Raw genomic sequence first — 18,864 nt, 5'->3', positions numbered from 1 at the left:
AGGCCATAAGCTCAGACTCTGAAGAAAAGCTGTAGACAGCGCTACAAAACAGGTCTTTACAAAAAAGTTGTATTCATTTTTAAACGAAACACTTGACCTGTGCTTTTCTTCTTATCTCCTTTCTCTGTCTTCAATCTGAAAATTCTTAAAACTTAAACTGAGTATTTAGCTTTAGAACAAATGCAAGGTTTGAATTAAAAAAAAACGTAAGAAATTCTCTCAAACTGTATTATTATTATATCTGTTAAGTGAAAAAAGAAAGTGATCTAAAAAGTAAGTCCGACACACCCATAGGATACCGTATGAAACTGTCAGCAAAAAGGAGACTGTAGTGCACTATATGTAAAGAAGATTCTAAGTGTAATCTCTTATTGCATATAATCCAAGCTGTACATTTTGGCTGCTCACGGGAATTCTTGAAAAGAAAATTCAGGTTCCTTTTTGAGCATTGCTAACTTGAACAGTTTTCTGAAGCATACCAATGGGTATCACTTCCAGAACATTTCTTCATAAAATAGCATTATATAAAAGAGATGTATGAAACGGAATGTTAAGAGTTCCCTATATGTAGCTATTTAATAGTCATTTTGATTTGAAAATATGAGTTTTGTTTTACTTTGGTCATATATATGACTTGGGGAAAATAAGCTCCCAAATTTCTACAACATACTAATAGTAGCAAAGTAGAATTTTACTCTCCAGTTTTCTCTCAGGAAGCCCACTAATTTGTCAGTTGCAATTGATGGGAGCTTCCAGAATGGTCAAAACCCACATTTTACAAAGCACATGTATTCTTTTGTTCAGTTATTTCTAAATAGGTCATAATATTCACCATTTAGTGGACTGAGTCTTGAATTTAGAAACAGGGTACTTAGTGAGAGCTCATGACACTCAGCAACTTTCTAGAGTGCTGAGTACCATGCAGAACCCAGTCATGGTTTATTTTTATTGTCCATTCAGTATGAAATATCATGACTAAATACAGATTTTTCCCAAGTAAAAGAGAACTCTGTTTAAAGGAGAGAACATTTAAAATTGAAGTATATGACAAAAATCAGGTAGAGAAAAGGCAAAATACTTTATCTGATTGTTTTGCTGTGCCTTAGAGGAAGAAAATGTAAAAAGGAATTCATTATTTCCAACTCTGAGCATGTTTTATATATTGCATTAGGCATTTCATTAAATGCTACTTTCAAGAAACTCATTTCATATTCCTAGAACACAAGATTTACATGTCACTCTTTTATAAAAACATTAAGTTTACATTAGTGCATATTGTCTTTTGTGGATGCTCTTGAATATTTTTGTTTACAAACATATGAAACCATTGCCTAGACTGCTCTAAATTAAACTGAATAAAAACAGCTCAGGCAATTCATCTTTTTCTTAATGTTAAGTCTCTTTGGAGCTCACATTCACTGGAGCTCATTTCCACTGTTTCACAAACAAGTCCAGGACTTTCCATCTACATGACTCACTACAAACTTATTCAGGTCATTACAAAATAAAACATTAAGCCATAGTCTACACTAGGACTTTATTTCTAAATAACCCCCCTAAGATCGAATTTATAAGCAGAGCGTCCACACTATCAAGCCAGTTATTTTGAACCAATGGGACATGGACTTCGAAATCTGAACTCCTGCTTTTCATCAGGAGTAATGTTAATACTGAAATAGTTATTTTGAAATAATGATAGTGTGAATGCTTTGGTGCCAATATTTTGAAATAATTACTCTCCAGAATAATTCAAACTAATTACTCCCCAGTGCTTCCTGGGGCTCTAAGTCAAAGGCAGTATGTCCACATTAAAGGAGCCTGCCTAATTTCAAGGCTTCCCTGAAGTGTGGACGTGCTAATTTGAACTTGTTAAATTGAGAGTTCTTAAGTCGAATTTAGTAATTTTGAAATAATTTTCTAGGGTGCGTCTAGACTACATGGCTTCATCGACAGAGCCACGTAAAGTAGTTTACTCGACATAGTCAATGAAGCGGGGATTTAAATAATCCCCGCTTCATTAAAATAAAAATGGCCATCGCACTGTGCCGACAATCAGCTGATCCGGCACAGCACGGCAGTCTAGACGTGGCACGGTCGACAAGGAAAGCCTATGTTTCACAAGGTATACCGCAGCAGTCGACAAAGGCATCTCTTGTCGACTGCGCCACGTCTAGACAGCCGCGCTGTGCCGGATCAGCTGATTGCTGGCACAGCGTGGTGGCCATTTTTATTATAATGAAGCGGGGATTATTTAAATCCCCGCTTCATTGACTATGTCGAGTAAACTACTTTACATGGCTCCGCCGACGGAGCCATGTAGTCTAGATGCACCCCTAGTGTAGACATGGTCTAATAGTAGTAATCCCCACTCTATATCTGCTACATGTAATATTGAAAACAAGTCACGAATACAAAGAATTTATAGGTAGGGAAGGATATCACATTTCCTGTTAAAACAAAAGTTTCATCTTACTATATATTTTAGAACTGTATACCTGTCTGTCCAAACATCTGTGAGTCTGCTTGTTCAAGAACTTGTCTTAAATTATAAGAGCTAGGACCACCAAATTTGGTATGCAGCTTCCTCTTATCATAACTTAAAGTACGGTAAGGGATTGGTTATGTCAAGATAATGGGATGTTCCTGGAATTTGATTGTTTCTCATAAAATGGAAAGGGGGTATCTGGTAGGAGGTAGTTATATGTAGAATAATCTCAGGGGGCAGCAAGGGGGCAGAGATGGGGACCCAGATGGCTATAACCCCATTGGGCCAGCAGGGTGCAAACACTGAGAAAGAGTCAGCTATCTACTATATATTTCAGAGAGTTTATATGTGTTTGTATGTCTGTCTGTGTATCTGCCAGTCCCCTATACAGGGGACATGCAAGCTTCCCCAGCAGTGCCCACTACAGCAGCCACGGACAAACATACCTCACCTGGCCCCAGGCTGTTGCAGTGAGAGGGCTGGGGTAGTCCTCTCTCCCTGAAGCAGCCTGCGTACGGAACCCCTCTTTCCCAACCTCACCCAAGAACAATGATTTAAATGAAGAAAAGTGTATTTGAATTAAGGATCTAAGAAATGCCAGGTATAACTTCTAGCATTATAAACAGGAGGAATCAACTAAAATTAAAACTCCAAAATCTAGATTTACTGAATCTAAAATCCAAACTTCCACATTTACTGAACTTCTAGCATGTCACTGCTACAACAGAGATGAAACTAAGTTCCTGCAGAGCTCCATTTTGCCTAATTTCCCTGTTCCATTTAATTCACAATTATCCTAAGTGGTTTGCAAAATTGGAATTCAACTGCAATTGTTATAAAGGCAATAGTCCTTCTGATCTAAGTTGAAACCAAAGATGAGACCGCAGCCAAGCTTTTCTCTTTTATCATTTCTGGGTAGTTCATAGGGGGTAGATTTTGATTAGTCAAAACATGATAGAGAGAGGAGTAAAGGTCTCCTAACTACAGAACGACCACATTATAGCTGTTCACACTGCGGCTCCTGGTAACCTATGGAGTGCAACCTTCACTCCCACTGCTTCCCACTGTGATCAAATAAGAGCAAAGGAAGGGTAGACAGAACCTTGATTCCACTCCCCAACCTGCTAATAGGTCTACCCAGAGACAGAAAGAGGAAATGTAAGTTCCAACCTTTCCAGAGTTATATCAATCTGTTTTATTCAGAGAACAAGTGGTAGAAGGGCAGATCTGTAACTCTCATGCCATATTTTTCCCTGGTGTTCATGTGGGGCACATAGATTCTACAGATCATTCTCATTCAGGACACATCTACATAGCAGGGCTAAATTCAAACTAAGCTATGCAACTTGAGCTGTGCTAATTGCGTAGCTTAAGTCAAAATATCTTATTTCGACTATTGGCGCTGTCTACACAGCAGTTATTTCGAGGTAGAGTACTCTTCCTCCAACTTCCCTTACTCCTCATACAATGAGGATTTAGGAGTAAGCAGTACTCCAGCTCATTATTTTGACATTATGTCGAAATAACAGCTTGTGTGTGGACGTGGATTATGTTATTTCAGAATAACGTTAGTTATTCCAAAATAACACAGCTGTGTAGATATAGCCTCAGAGATTATCATGACTCTCAATTTCTAAGAGAAAAAGAAAAGGATATTTGTTTCACAGTTGAGTAAGGAGGAGCCTTACTTTTTCTATTAGCTCATTTATTTGAAGAAATACAGATTCTTTCTTTTTTTTCTCCACCCAGCACTCATACAGAATTCTCTGAAGTAGACCTAACATCCATTCCAATTGTTCTCCATCCAATATATTCACAGAAGCTACCTATTCTCTCAAGGGCTCCAGTCAGATTACACAATGGTACAAGGAGAAGGAAGTTCTTCCCACTTCTATTTGCTTTCTGAATGTACCAGGTTCTATATGCATATTGTGAATGGACATTTTGCTCTTTCAATTCAAACATAGGCCTTTTGCGAAAAAATAGCATGATTTGTATCATTAGAAAGATTATAGGCACATAGGAAAAGAAACAAGTTAAAGTACAAAAGTATGTTTTGTAAACCCTTTCATTTCCTTATATAGATAGGCTACGTCTACACTGGCCCCTTTTCCGAAAGGGGCATGTTAATTTCACAGGTCATAATAGGGAAATCCACGGGGGATTTAAATATCCCCCGCGGCATTTAAATAAAAATGTCCGCCGCTTTTTTCCGGCTTTTAGAAAAGCAGGAAAAGAGCGTCTACACTGGCCCCGATCCTCCAGGAAAAAAAGCCCTTTTCCGGAGGATCTTATTCCTACCTTTGAAGTATGAATAAGATCCTCCGGAAAAGGGCTTTTTTTCTGGAGGATCGGGGCCAGTGTAGACGCTCTTTTCCGGCTTTTCTAAAAGCCAGAAAAAAGCGGCGGACATTTTTATTTTGAAGTAGGAATAAGATCCTCCGGAAAAGGGCTTTTTTTCCGGAGGATCGGGGCCAGTGTAGATGCTCTTTTCCGGATTTTCTAAAAGCCGGAAAAAAGCGGCGGACATTTTTATTTAAATGCCGCGGGGGATATTTAAATCCCCCGCGGATTTCCCTATTACGACCTGTGAAATTAACATGCCCCTTTCGGAAAAGGGGCCAGTGTAGATGAGCCCATATTGTTTAGATTGTCATACTAATGAATTGCTCCTCTACATTAAAAAAAATAACCCTTTGCCTACATACCAACCTAGCAAGATAAAAACACCTTCTCTCATCTTTCTTCCATCTAAATATAGGAAATAGGATAGGTTCAAATTTATAGAGGCAAATGTGGCAGATTCTTCCATTTCCAGAAAGTGAGAAATATTTTTTCTAAAATATTTTCATCTTAATCCGTGAGTAATTTGACTTGTAAGAAACAAAAAACTAAACATTACAAAGAGAGCTGTTCAATCATTCATAATTCCTTACAGAGGGGAACCCATTGCCTAGGATTAGGAGCACAGTTTATATCCCCTGTGCAGTTAAAAAGAGGGCTCCATCTTCACAACTGTGCACTTATTTTCTTGCTATTCTTTATGCTTGAATTATGTTGCGTGCTTTTATGTCCCCCAACTGTATTGTATATGTCCACTGAAGCCTTTTTTATAAGTCATAGCTTTAAGTTTTAATGCTGAATCTGATGTTAAGACACGTTTCTTTCATATTTAAAATCACAGAACAGATTGAGGGAAAAAGCATGGGGAAAAGTTTCCTTTCTCCTGAGTAGCTGGAAATTTTTGTTGCTTGTCTATTTGCTAAACATCTTAAACATATCAGTAGTACAACAGATGAACAAGTTACAAAAAAACCCCACCTTCCTCCATTTCACACTAAAAACAAATATACACAAATTTGAGTTGATAGTAACATATAATACTAAAGAGCCCACTAAATATCACAGCTAGAGACATCACTGTGACTTACCTTATGGGTCATAAAAGATGAAGATATGTATACTGTAGCAAAAATTATGTATCCATAGACTAGATGTTTTATTGTTTTCAGTCAAATGGTTTTTCTAGAGATGGTCAAAGAGACTACTGTCATGAGTAAAGGTTTGCCTTCATTTTATATTGAAAAATGGAATATGCTCCTTGCATTTGGGAACATAACAAAGTAACAGAAAGAAGAAAAAAGAAAAGTTCGGTGCTCAGTAATATCATTGCTCAAATGAACCCATTTTATTGAATCTAACATTTCAAAATTATGCCAACACATTGGATAGGCTGCCTTTGCCCACGCTGATGGGCAGCAAAAGTAACGTCATTCAACATATTAACTCACTTGTGTGGAGAAATCATTCCATAGCATTTATAAAAACTGATATCACTTCTTGATGTTATAGACCTTTTTGATTGCAATGAACATTACCAAAATGAACATATTCTGTATTATTATAGAAAAAATAAAAATATCCACTTCTGCCAAAACAAAACACCCCCAAAAGCTAAACACCTCTTGTCTATTTAACACAGTGTTAGAACTCTGATGAGTGATGCTTCTTCCTGAATTCAATCCTTCTTTATATGTTAAATAGAGGCATTTTTAGATGAAAATACATATAACTCAGAACTGGTAAAGTCACTAAACCAAGGGAAGTAAAATGATGTCATAATGACATTTTAGATTTATGAGCTATCCACCAAGTATATTCCCTTTTACAACACAAAATTGCACAAAATATTCTTAAAAGAAGTTGCCATAGATCAATCGATAATATCGGCAATAAAACATTTTAATCAAATTAGCTAGTTAAATGGAAACTCCATCTAATTACTCCAATGCACATTTAGTGCTTTTCTTTTAAAAAATGAATCACTTACCTAAAACCCCTAGCCTGTAGTTGAGGGTTGCAACAATGACATTTCCATAACTTGCTAGAATGCTCCCATCAATCATGTTTCCAGTACCTTCCATGTAAGATCCCCCGTGGATGTAGACCATAACGGGTTTCTTGCTGTTCTGATCATGAATGTCTGAAAAAAATGCAAGTAAGGAAGATACAATAAAGTAATAAAAAATATTGAAACAAAACAGGCAGTTGCTTTTTCACAAAAGTGTTATTAAAATATTTTATTTTCCCCATATTTTCAATTTTAGCTATAGCTTTTCAGTCAGCTAGGCTTCCTCTCCTCTACTTTTTCTTGCATCACTTCAGAGTGATCAACATTAAATGCTCAGTGGGTTTAAGAAGTTGAGAAAACGGGGTGATTTTTTTGCTATTTGTTACTTCCAAATACAGTTTCATATGTAATGTTCTCAGAATATGGGGAAAGCACTAACCTGTGTAAAAAATTAAACTTTCAGATAAATTAGAAGTGTCAGTAAAAAATTAAATTGCACAGTAACAGGGGTCACTATTAGGATATTATTAAAACATAAAAAATCTAGATAATCCAGATAAACCAATACATAAACCACAAATTAATACCGTTCACCTAGTGTTCTCATTCTCCCACTGAGAGACAGCTTTGTGGAAAGTATAAAGTTCCATTTCCTAATGCAATAACTGACAACATATTAACATTAAATTAACCAAATAAAAACATGGCAAATCATCTCCTATTCAAACCTGTCTAGGAGTTAATACATAGGAGAAGCCTAGTACAGTACTCAGCTTCAATATTTTGTTCCCAAATAAAATAAAGACTTTAGTGGCATATTGTGCCTAATCAAAGTGACAAATTGGACGATCTTGTTGGTAAAGATCTAGACTAAAACTTGGGAGTTCTCTGTTTTAGTCTATAGCTAAACAAAAGTACAATGCATAATGATGCATATTGTACTGTATTTAGTGAAACACTGGATGGAACATTTGCTTTTGTGCAAAGTCAGACTAGATCTTGACATATAAAAGAAACAAAATGGTTTTAATGGCAACAGAATATCAAGAACAGCGCTTAAAAACCATAAAGCCTTGTAAAATAATTGTTTTTTTTAATCTTCACTTATTTTTATTAAGTGCTACCTAAAGGTTGATCTTGGATCATTAAAGTCAAAGAAAGTTTTACTTTTTGACATCAATGGGAGTGAGGCTAGATAAAAAAGAAGATAAGCAATCCTTCACACTCTACTAGTCACCTGTTTATATCTAAAGTGATAATATACATTTTTAAAAGTTTATAAGCTATTTATTCCCTCCTTTGTGCATGTTTGGATATTAGTTATCCTCAGAATAGGCTTTCAGATTAACTACAGTCGCATATTTATCTACCTTTCATAAATGAATAGAAAATGTTTTTGTTTCTTTTAACTGATCATAAAATCTTGTACTAGTGAGGCTTCTATAAGAGTGCTGTGCTTAGTTCTGGTACCCTTACTGGAAAAACAATATATTATAGCAGTGAAGAAGGGAGAATGGAGGGCTACTGGTGAGTTACTCTGCTTTAAAAGGTTAGAGTAAATACAGCAGGACTGAACTCTCAAGAAAAATTGAGATTAGGAGCTTATTTCACTGTGATGTACAGGATTCTAAAGAAAACAGAGAAGAGAGCTGTAAAACAGCTATTTGAGCTGGGATTCACATAAAAGAACACAGGAGGAAGACATGAGATAACACCTGGAAAAGGCCAGATATAAGAGGAATTTGGGCTAAATTTCTGCACTATATTATATCCACCAGCTATTCTCAAACTACAAAAAGGCTGCAACATGAGCTCTAACTCAGAGGTAGTAACTAATGTGAGTAATTTAGACATTTTAAAAAAATCTGATGAATATTTCAATGATAGTTGATAGTATAACTTAAGTAAAAAGCAAAGATTAATAAAAAGAGACATTATTTGACTTCTTTCTATGTTTAAGAGATCCTAATAACTCTTTTGCCAAAGAAGGAAACAAAATTATCTCATTGTAACACTTTTAATGCTACTTCCTGTGAACTTTAGCATTTCCTGTCAATGGATCCAATCCAACTTTCCAGGAGGTTGTTGAAAAAATCATCACTGATTTCAGACAGCTAAAATATGGCTTGGAAAACTGGCTAATTACAGGAGAAAATAGTGAAAGATCATCAAGAGACTTCCTTTTTTGTGTGTCCTAGTAACAAAACATGTACTGATAAGAAAATTAAATGAAACACCACAAATGAGTTTCAAAGCAATTTCATTCACATACAGTTTGCGCATCTGGGAGAGAGAAGGAAGCGTGGTAAAAATAACGTGCTATTTCATGAGTTTCATAAAGCAAAGTGAACTTACAAAATATATTTGCGGTAGAAAGGACGAAGAACACATGCATGTTTTAAAATTCCATTTTCTTTTCCTATGCAGGAGTGAGGGAAGTGATTATAAATAAAATATATGTATATGTTATCTACTTCACACATATTTAGGGTCAACTTTTATATTTATCTCTGAAGGGAGCTGCAGCAATCTCTATGCTAATTTGGATTTTAAAAAGAAAAAAAAGAAACATTTTTTCAATAAGAAGAAAATAAAGAAGCACATTGTAGTGCACTTTTGTCAAATAAGGAGAAAAATCATGTTGAAATAATAATAAAAATAAAAAGAAGTTTATGTTCATGCATCAGGGTTGAGCTTTGGAAAAAAAACAAAAAATACCTTCATCTTCACCACGATCATTATTGGTTATATCATCTGCGCTTTTCTTTGTGTTGGCTCCTGGGGTCATAGTGAGGAGAATAAAGGGAAAAAAAGAGAGTTCAAAAACAGCAGGCTCTCAAAAATTAAAAAGCAAAAAATAAACACTAGCCCAAAAAATAAAAAAATGTAACGCAAAAAAGTCAAGTCTGTTACATTTGAAAAAAAAATGCAAATTGCACACAAACGTAAGATGTCAAGAAGAACAAATTCAAAATATTATTTGAAAAATATACGTATATCTCTAGTATATAGTATGACAATGAAGCTGTTTTGGTTAAAAGACATTGCTGAAAAAACAAAAATAATGTTCAATTAAAAAGTAATATAAACAAAAATATTAAATCCACCAAATTATCTGTTGTTATAAGAAAGAGATATTTTTATTTTTCCCATAAACTTGCAGAAATTATCACCTTTTACTCACTTTCTGAATTATAATGTTTTAGTCATCCTGATTATGATTTCTTAAATATCAAATTTCTTCCCTGATTTCTTAAATATCAACCATAATTACTAGAGACAAACCAGAAAGCCCTTTATTAGTTAAATCCTATTTCCTGTGTAAGCAAAAAGACATTTAAGACACCAAATTTGAAAGACTAAAGAAATACATTGAGAAAAACTCAGTTCAAGCTATGGAATCAGCCCCCATGTAACCCTGGGTCAGATGACAGCATACTGAATGGCCTTTACATAGTCAGAAATGAACTGAAAATAGCTACTTACCATGACAGTAAAACCATAATTATTCATCATGGGGCTTACTTAAGAATAATAAACACTTGTATTACCAACACTTATACTGTTTACTGGGCTCTTAGAAGACATTTAGGGATAAATTAGAGCAAAAAAAATAGCACAGAATACTAAGAGCCAGAATTTGTGGTGTAAACAAACTTTATGGGACGTGGGAAACTTTGCCACACCCATGATAACTGGACATCTGGCTAAACTAACGTCATGCCAGACCATGCATGTTGCCTGACCAGAGAGGTTCAACCGGAAAACCAAACAGTTATCTGTTATAGACTAAAATACAATGGAAAATTTATTTCCATTCTAAGTTAGAATTGAAATGTGGTTGCTAAAGATGACTTATTAATAGGCTAATTCACCATGCTACCTGAAATAGCTCTTTATTGCCTTTGTTGGGAAGTATATTTTCTATTCAGATTGAAGTGGAGCTATGTACTTTGTTAATATAGGAAGAATGAATATATCACAATGAAATATACTGCAATATCTGCAATAGTAATATATTTTCTTTTTAATTTATGATGAATACATATTTGGCTCAATCATGCACCTCTAGCATTCAGTGGTAAAACTTCTACTGACTTGACTGAGTTCAGGACAAGGGCCCATTTTCTATAAATGTCACTTGGCAACTTTGGTTTTCACAGATATTAAACCATTTAAATATTTTCATGTACTCACAGGTTCGTTTTCAAGAAGTTTTAAATGAATAGAGTTGAACAAAAGCATAGTCTATTTTTAAAAAATGTTTATCTAGACTCAATTTTTGATCAAACAGCTTTTTTTTACTTGCAATTAAAAAATAGAACAAAAGCAATGCAATTTGAAGATAAAATATTCCAAAACAAAAAATTGTTGCTGCCAATTAGAATGGAATGTACTCAGGAACTGTTGGTGCAATAAGGGGTTTTGAAATGTGTCTTTGACATCATTTTGTTACCACTTGAGAAGAAAACTGCAGATTTTATCTGTGAATGTTAAAGGAGACCTACTCACATAAGCTCCCTCTAGCTGGAAATTAAAGCCAGAGAAATTCAGATTAGAAATAAGGCACTTAAAAAAAAAGCAGTCAAGGTGATCAACCATTGAAACAAAGTACTGGATTCTCCCTCTCTTGACGTCTTCAGATCAAGATTGGCAGCCTTTTTGGAATATATATTTTAGTCAGACACAAGTTTCTGGGCTCAAAACAGGAATAATTGGGTGAAAGATCTGTGTTCCAGGGAGGTCACATTACATGATACAATGGTCCATTCTAGCCTAAAAACATGTCATTATATTAGGCAGCTCTCAGATGCAGAGTAGAAATTCCAGGCATTAAACAGGAATTTGTACCATTTGTTCGTCAAGTATTTTTGGTGAGTTTTTGGAAACGCAATTCACACCCAAATTTCTTTCCAAATGCTCCCAAGGAAAAAGAGGCTGTTGTCAAATGTGAAAAGTTATTCCAATAGGGCATGTCTACTAAGAAATTGTTTCAAAATAACTGATTTAAAAATAACAACTCCCAAAATAATAATTTCAAAATAGCACATCCACACTTCAGGGTAGCCTCAAAAGTAGTCGGAAGCAGGCTCCCAAAGGCGCTGTCTGTTTGTTTTTTGCAGAAGAGGCAATGCAAATGAAGCGCTCATTAGCAAATCTCATGCTCTCATTTGCCTATTCTCTTCCAATCCTTTTTGCGGAAGAGGTTTTTGCGAAAAAAAAACCCAGTGTGGATGGGGCTATTTTTCGGAAAAAAAAATCTTTTGCGCAAGATCACTTATTCCTCCAAAAATGAGGTTTACAGGATCTTGTACAAAAGGTTTTTTTCCGAAAAATGGCCCCATCTACACAAGGCTTTTTATCGCAAAAACATCTTCCGCAAAAAGGATCGGAAGAGACTATGCAAATGAGCGCCTGAGATTTGCAAATGAGCGCTTCATTTGCATTTCCTCTTCCACAAAAAACAAACAGTGTAGATGGAGCCTTAATGTGCACATGCAACCTTGACTTAGAGCCCCAGGAAGCATTACTGGGGAGTAATTAGTTTGAATTACTCTGAGAAGTAGTTATTTTGAAATAACTCCCTAGTATGTAGACCAGGGCCTAGTGTTGTTGAAAAACTCTAAAGCCTATATACAACGGACGAGTCAAACATATTCACCTATAGTGTATCTTCCAGGATCAAGACTGTACATCTATGACAGCAATCCAGTACATACTGATGTTAGAAATCATCTGTCAAATACAATCTGCCATATAAAGCACAGGAAATTGTTTTCATGTCACCACTACAAATAATGCACCCATTAAAATGATATCTGTATACTTGTAATGACATATACAACCATTCAAACCATTGTTCATTCTTTTGGGGCTTTAGGAGATAGATGACACTAGATTCTCCTGTCATGCATGTGATCACTCACATACTATAAAAAAAACCCACTGGACATGGCCGAAACATAACGATGAAAAACTACAGGGAAAAATTATTTTGGATCCAAGGTGAAAGTAAGCCAGTAACCCCTGGTCTATACTTGGGGTTAAGTCTGAATTAAAATACTCAACTTCAGCTACATTAATGGCATAGCGTAAAGTCAAAGTATCTTAACCCAAATTTAGCATCATCCATACTGCGGGAAGTCGAAGGGAGAACAGTTTCTTTGTTTACATTATTTAAATGGGATAGATGTCACCTAGAAAACATTCCAGGCTCCTCCCAAACTCTTCTTGTGTTTTTAAGTACAATGTAATGTAAAAACAAGAAACATGGTGCTTCAATGTATGCAAACATGTGAAACATGATGCAACATGCTTTTATGTGTCAAAGGGTAGTAGTAGTCTTGCTTCTTGCTTTTAATGTGTGTGCAGGATGTCAATGAAGGCAAACTTCCTCTCGTATCTTTAACTGAGAGTGAACTTTTCAGTGAATTTAATTTCACACAATGTGCACTGACAGATACATATGGGTCTACATGATTGTTGATGTAAATATATAGGTCCAGATTGTCCCAGATGTAGGAATTATTTTCCAAAGGAAAGGAACCTGGGAGTTCTCTACAGCTTGTCCCAGCACTCTTGGATCTCCAAGCACCCACAGAGGGCAGTGATATCTATGTAGCAGACAGGTGACACATCTGCTTTCTGACCCATCTGTACCTCTAAGGGCAGCACATAAGGTAACAAATCTATGAGAGCCATCCTCACAGACTGCCCCTCCTGATAAGAGGAGAGGCAAAGCCAATGCAACATAACAAGTATCTGTTTTATATTAAAGCTTAAGAATTCCCAAGTTATTAAAGCTGAATGACACTACAGAGAATGACTCCAAAGAATGCCGATCATGCAGTGCATGTGTGGGTAGACTTTTGAAGGACCAACTTGAGAAGAGAATGTTGTTGATCCTATTTTTTCAATCCCTTTCCAGGATGAACCTGACTTCCATCCATATGTGTTTATAAATGGGACACATATTCAATGCAATGCTAGCTAATGCTTTAAATATTAAATTAGTACTTGCTGTTGGCTGTTGCTTTATAAAGTATTTCTGGAAAAAGGGGCTACATCTAAAAGAAAAAAAACTTGAGTCAAAGGAAATGTATATAAGTATTGAAATAGAATGGCCTTATTCAGTACAAAATAAATAAAGAATATTCAGTTGTAAGAGCTTTACATCTGTATGCTTCTTCCTTTCTTTCCAGTGTTTCCATACATCTGAGCATAATGTCTGGTAATTCCTCAAACAGTTGTCTTAGGTCAATGGCTCCCAACCTTTTAGAGCTCCCTCCCCCAAACAATATAGCCGTGTCAGCAGCCAGTAAGTCCCTCAGCCCTTACTGATTGGGGGCTGACTGGGAAGAAAGGTGGGTTGAATGACATCCTGGCTTCAAGAGGCTCTGTACATTTATTTTAATTTCTATTTTAAATTTTCTGTGGACCACCGACAGTACCGTCACCGGCCACCAGGGGTCCACAGACCGCAGATTCAGAACCACTGCCTTAGGTGATGTCAAGGGGCTCTTCAACCACAAATGAGATACCTCTCTTCTCTCTCTCCCGACAACAAGGCTTGGATCTCTACTGTCCTCTAATCACGAAGGGAATTTGAAGATTGTTAGCTCGTAGTTTTACTGAAAATGTATCTAATTAATCGTAATAATGCATTTTTAACTACAGCCCTGTTATTCACTAACAAAAAACAAAATTAAAATGGCCATCACTTAATAGAAACCACAAAAAAATTGCTTTGTATTCTGCTATCTCTTCATAGAAGCAGCATTTAACTAATGGACACTCAACATAATTGGATTTGTGATCCTTCGCCGTAGCACTTTCCTAATGGAATCAGATGCAAAAGTTTGAAACTAAATGCAATTCCTGACCACAGTCAATTTCAAACCACTGCTCTCAGCACAGCTAGGAAAATGCTCCAGTCCAGTGAAAGAGAACTTCATTATGCCAAGTGACAATGCTGTTGGTCGTTCATACTTGGCAGGATTAAACAAATGAAGCATCCTTGAAAATTCTGTGCTCGATGCAGAAGAGAGAGACCCCAAAAATGCTAAAATTATTCCATATATTCCTTTTGATACAATAGAAAAAATCTTTATACAACTACATTAAAAATGTTAGGGTCACACAGTGAAGCACTAAAACAGAACAAAACAAAACAAGAAAACAGAAAATGATAAAGGCTGCAAAAGTACAGTCAGCTCTCAGTGCTTATATATTGTAATAGACTACATATTGTTCTTTCAGTATGGGAACATCTACAATGTATGACTATTTCGGGATACTGGAGGTATCCCAAAATAGCTACCCCATGTCTACACAAGCTGCCCATTATTTTGAAATATTTTTCAAAATAACGAGCGTGTTATTCATAATCCCGGTAAACCTCGTTGCACAAGGGATAACTGATGGCTCGAAATAGAGCATTATTTCAAAATCTGGTGCTGTGTAGATGCGCCAAATATCAAAATAAGCTATTTTGAAATACATTTGAAATAAGATATGAAATTTGCATAGCTCGAATTGCGTATCTTATTTCGAGTTTAGCGTGCTGTGTAGATGCTCCCTATTATATCCTACATCATACAAAGTATGAGTTAATTAGCAAATAAAAGAGGAGTGAAACATTTGCCCTATTAGAAGAGAATGGTTAATACTGAATAATTGCACACCTCCTCCTCCCAAAGAACGTAGAAGGAATTGTTACTCTTTAGCCATGGCTAAAGGACGGAGGTGCCATTAAAGCAGCTGTCCCACTTTTTCTGTATAAGGTATGGGAGATCTCTGTCTTGAGAGCTCCCACTGCAATGGTATTCAAAAATGGTTTGGAATGCTGGAGGGGAGGAGGACTTCTACATTTGTAGATATGCAGGGCAGTAACACGGAAAAAATTGTATTTCCTTATGTAGGACCTGATCCTCAGCTAAAGCAAATAAACCCTTGAACTGTGAGGCTGTGTCTAGACTACATCCCTCTTTCAACAGAGAAATATAAATTAGACACTTTGAAATTGCAAATAAAGTGGGGATTTAACTATCCCACGCTTAATCGTGGGATAGTGCATAATCGTGTCATGGCACTCTTTCGAACAAGAGCCATTTTGAAAGTAAAACCACTATCTAGATGTGGTTCTGTTGAAAACAGCAGGCTTTTTTGAAAGATCCTGTACTCTGAGTAGCCTAGAGCGTGGTTTTACTTTCAAAATGGCACTTGTTCAAAAGAGTGCCATGATGCGATTATGCAAATGAAGTGTGGGATATTTAAACCCCCGCTTCATTTGCAATTTCAAAGTGGCTAATCTACATCCCTTTGTCGAAAGAGGGATGTAGTCAAGACACAGCCTGAGAGTGCTGAAATAGAGATGATTTTCATGTCACTTTTTATATATCACACAGTCCAATAGGACCCTTATCTCTAGTTTGAGCCCACAGAAACAACAACAAAATGATTAACAACCACCATAAGCTGAAATGGAACTATGTAGATTTAAATCAGCTGAGGTGCTAACTGGCTGAAAATGATGAGAAACTGCGCAGCCTGTATTTGTAATGTTTTGTTTCACAGTCCTGCTGGGTTCTGGTTGCTATTAACTTTCATTACAAGTGAAATTCAAAGGCTGAACATTAAACAATGTGAAAAAGATCTTTTCATCATTAAAAAGAGAGGGCACAATGCCTGGCCAACATATGATGTAACTTCACAGGTTGTCTTTAAAACAAATACCCAGTAAAGGCAGGTCATATAAAGTGTAATCTGAGAAAACTCACCCTCTCCACTCAGTATAAACAGTGTTATGTGTTAACAGTGCTACTGTCTCCTGAAAATAAAATTATTTATACTCAAGTACTTTTAAGATTTTGCTTTGTGATTAGTAAGCTAAAGAAAAAGTCAAAAACTAAAAAAACAAAGGAGCTGTCAAGCCATTTTGTTACTTCAAAGCATCTGCTACATATGAGGTAGCTGACTCCTCTCTAGAATATGACATTCTGCTGCAGTGTTGATTCTATTACAAGTGTTATTATGAATTAATAAATTACTAACTATATAATGGGACAAATTTTGGCTGTCTGATGCTCCTGTTTTGCCTTGTTCGAACAGTAAAAGAACAAAAGAAAGTAGACTTAACCACGCATTGTGGCTTCCCCATTCTGGGGGATCTTCAGGTGATATAGAATCAACATGCCAGATTAGACTCACTTCGAGCATTGAATCTTGCACTCCACTAATCCTCAGCTGATGGAACTAGCAAACATTACCAGCAAGTGCAATTTAGAGCAGGCAAAGAATAGCTGTTAGATCCTCTCTACAAACTACTATTTACTCACAGGCTTTGTCTAGACTGGCAAGTTTTTCCGGAAATCAGCCACTTTTCCAGAAAAACTTGCCAGCTGTCTACACTGGCCGCTTGAATTTCCACAAAAGCACTGACGATCTCATGTAAGATTGTCAGAACTTTTGCGGAAATACCATGCTGCTCCCATTCGGGCAAAAGTCTTTTTCCGAAAAACTTTTGCGCAAAAGGGCCAGTGTAGACAGCAGAGATTTATTTTCCACAAAAAAGCCCCGATCGCAAAAATAGCGATCGGGGCTTTTTTGCGGAAAAGCACGTCTAGATTGAACACGGATGCTTTTCCAAAAAAAGTGCTTTTGCGGAAAAGCGTCCTGCCAATCTAGATGCACTTTTCCAAAAATGCTTTTAACGGAAAACTTTTCTGTTAAAAGCATTTGCGGAAAATCATGCCAGTCTAGACATAGCCACACTGATATAACTAAATTGATTTAGAAACTGATTTAGTTACATTTCTGCAATACCTCTTCCCCTAAAGTAGACACAGTCTAACTAAAGGGTGGGCAATAAGCAGCACGTGCGCTGGATGTGGTTCAACAAGGTGAGCCCCTGGCAATTTGCCAGCTATTTTATTTATCTTGGTGTCTACAGAAACGGCTGCTCAGAGCTCCCATTGGCTGCAGCTCTCCATTCCCAGCCAATAGCTGCTTTGGGTAGTGGTATGGGCTGGGCCACCATTTCCCACAGCTCCATTGTCCAGGAAAGGCAAACCGCAGCCAATAGGTGAGTGGCCATACCTGTGGATGCTTAGAAAAATTAAGCATTTGGCAGCCCACCAGGGGCTAACCATGGCAAACTGCATCCAGCCCACAGGCCATTTATTGCCCACCACCGATATAACTGCATGCATACACTAGACCTAGAACATGTTGTGAGTCAAAGAGACTACACCAGACTGGCCAACTCCAAAGAGTGGGCAATATTAAAAAGAGGCATCAAACTGCTTTTGCCACTCTGCTTGGCGGTGCTGGGTGGAGTATGGCTACAGACGAGCCTTCAGCCAAATGAGTCTTAACTAAAATCAGAACTGTATGGTACAATGATTTCTTGGGCATAATTTGTCCCTTTTAATTTTCTTCAATTATCACAAGTTAAATAATTTTCTTTCAGACATTAAATATGACGGGCCCTAGACAAACAACGAAGACCTCAGGCCAGGGCTGAGCAAAATATGGCCCAGGACACCGGATCAGGCCTGCGGACCCCCCTGCTGAGACTCTTAGGCATGTAGCTGCTGCGGTATAAAGCACAGTCGATAAGGCTCTCTGCTCTGCAGGGAGGGGGAGGCTTTTGTGTGATCTCCCCACCCCCAACCCAATCCTCAGTTCCTATAGGCTGGAAACAACCAGCCAATAGGAATTAATTGACCCCAGCCAATCTCTCACCTCTTATTGGCTGGAAACAATCAGCCAATAGGAGCTGAGAGATTGGCCTGGGGAATGGGGCAGCACAAGAGCTGAGCACCATGTGTAGGGAACAAGCCTGCAGTTTAGAGTGATCTGGGGCAGCAGCAGGCAGGGACCCCAGCCTGCCGTGGGGGTACTACTGGGCTGCTGGTATAGGTAAATGCCTCCCAGTCAGAGCCTGCCTCTGGCGCTCCTGCACCTCCTGCACCCCAACTCCTTCCCCAGGTCACCATCCAAACAATCTGCCCCGTCACATGTCACA

General features: G+C 37.2%; 1 protein-coding gene across 5 annotated transcripts in view; it reads right to left on the bottom strand.

The window, feature by feature from the left end:
• Window positions 1-18,864, bottom strand: part of NLGN4X (neuroligin 4 X-linked) — a 250,699-nt gene that overhangs the window by 111,419 nt on the left and 120,416 nt on the right. For 3 of the 5 annotated variants that reach the window (XM_006114116.4, XM_075915432.1, XM_075915439.1), the window contains exons 3-4: window positions 9,555-9,614; window positions 6,816-6,968 (exon numbers count right to left, since the gene is read on the bottom strand). The exons of 1 other annotated variant lie outside the window; for it this stretch is intronic. In XM_006114116.4, the coding sequence (XP_006114178.2) occupies window positions 6,816-6,968; window positions 9,555-9,614 (213 nt within the window). The remainder of the gene's footprint in view (window positions 1-6,815; window positions 6,969-9,554; window positions 9,615-18,864) is intronic. One more of the 5 variants, XM_006114118.4, reaches the window with a different exon arrangement.

Source organism: Pelodiscus sinensis, chromosome 1 (assembly GCF_049634645.1).
Source record: "Pelodiscus sinensis isolate JC-2024 chromosome 1, ASM4963464v1, whole genome shotgun sequence".
Taxonomy (NCBI): domain Eukaryota; kingdom Metazoa; phylum Chordata; order Testudines; family Trionychidae; genus Pelodiscus; species Pelodiscus sinensis.
The sequence above is the reverse complement of the archived record's forward strand: the minus strand, read 5'-3'. Positions and strand labels throughout refer to the sequence as shown.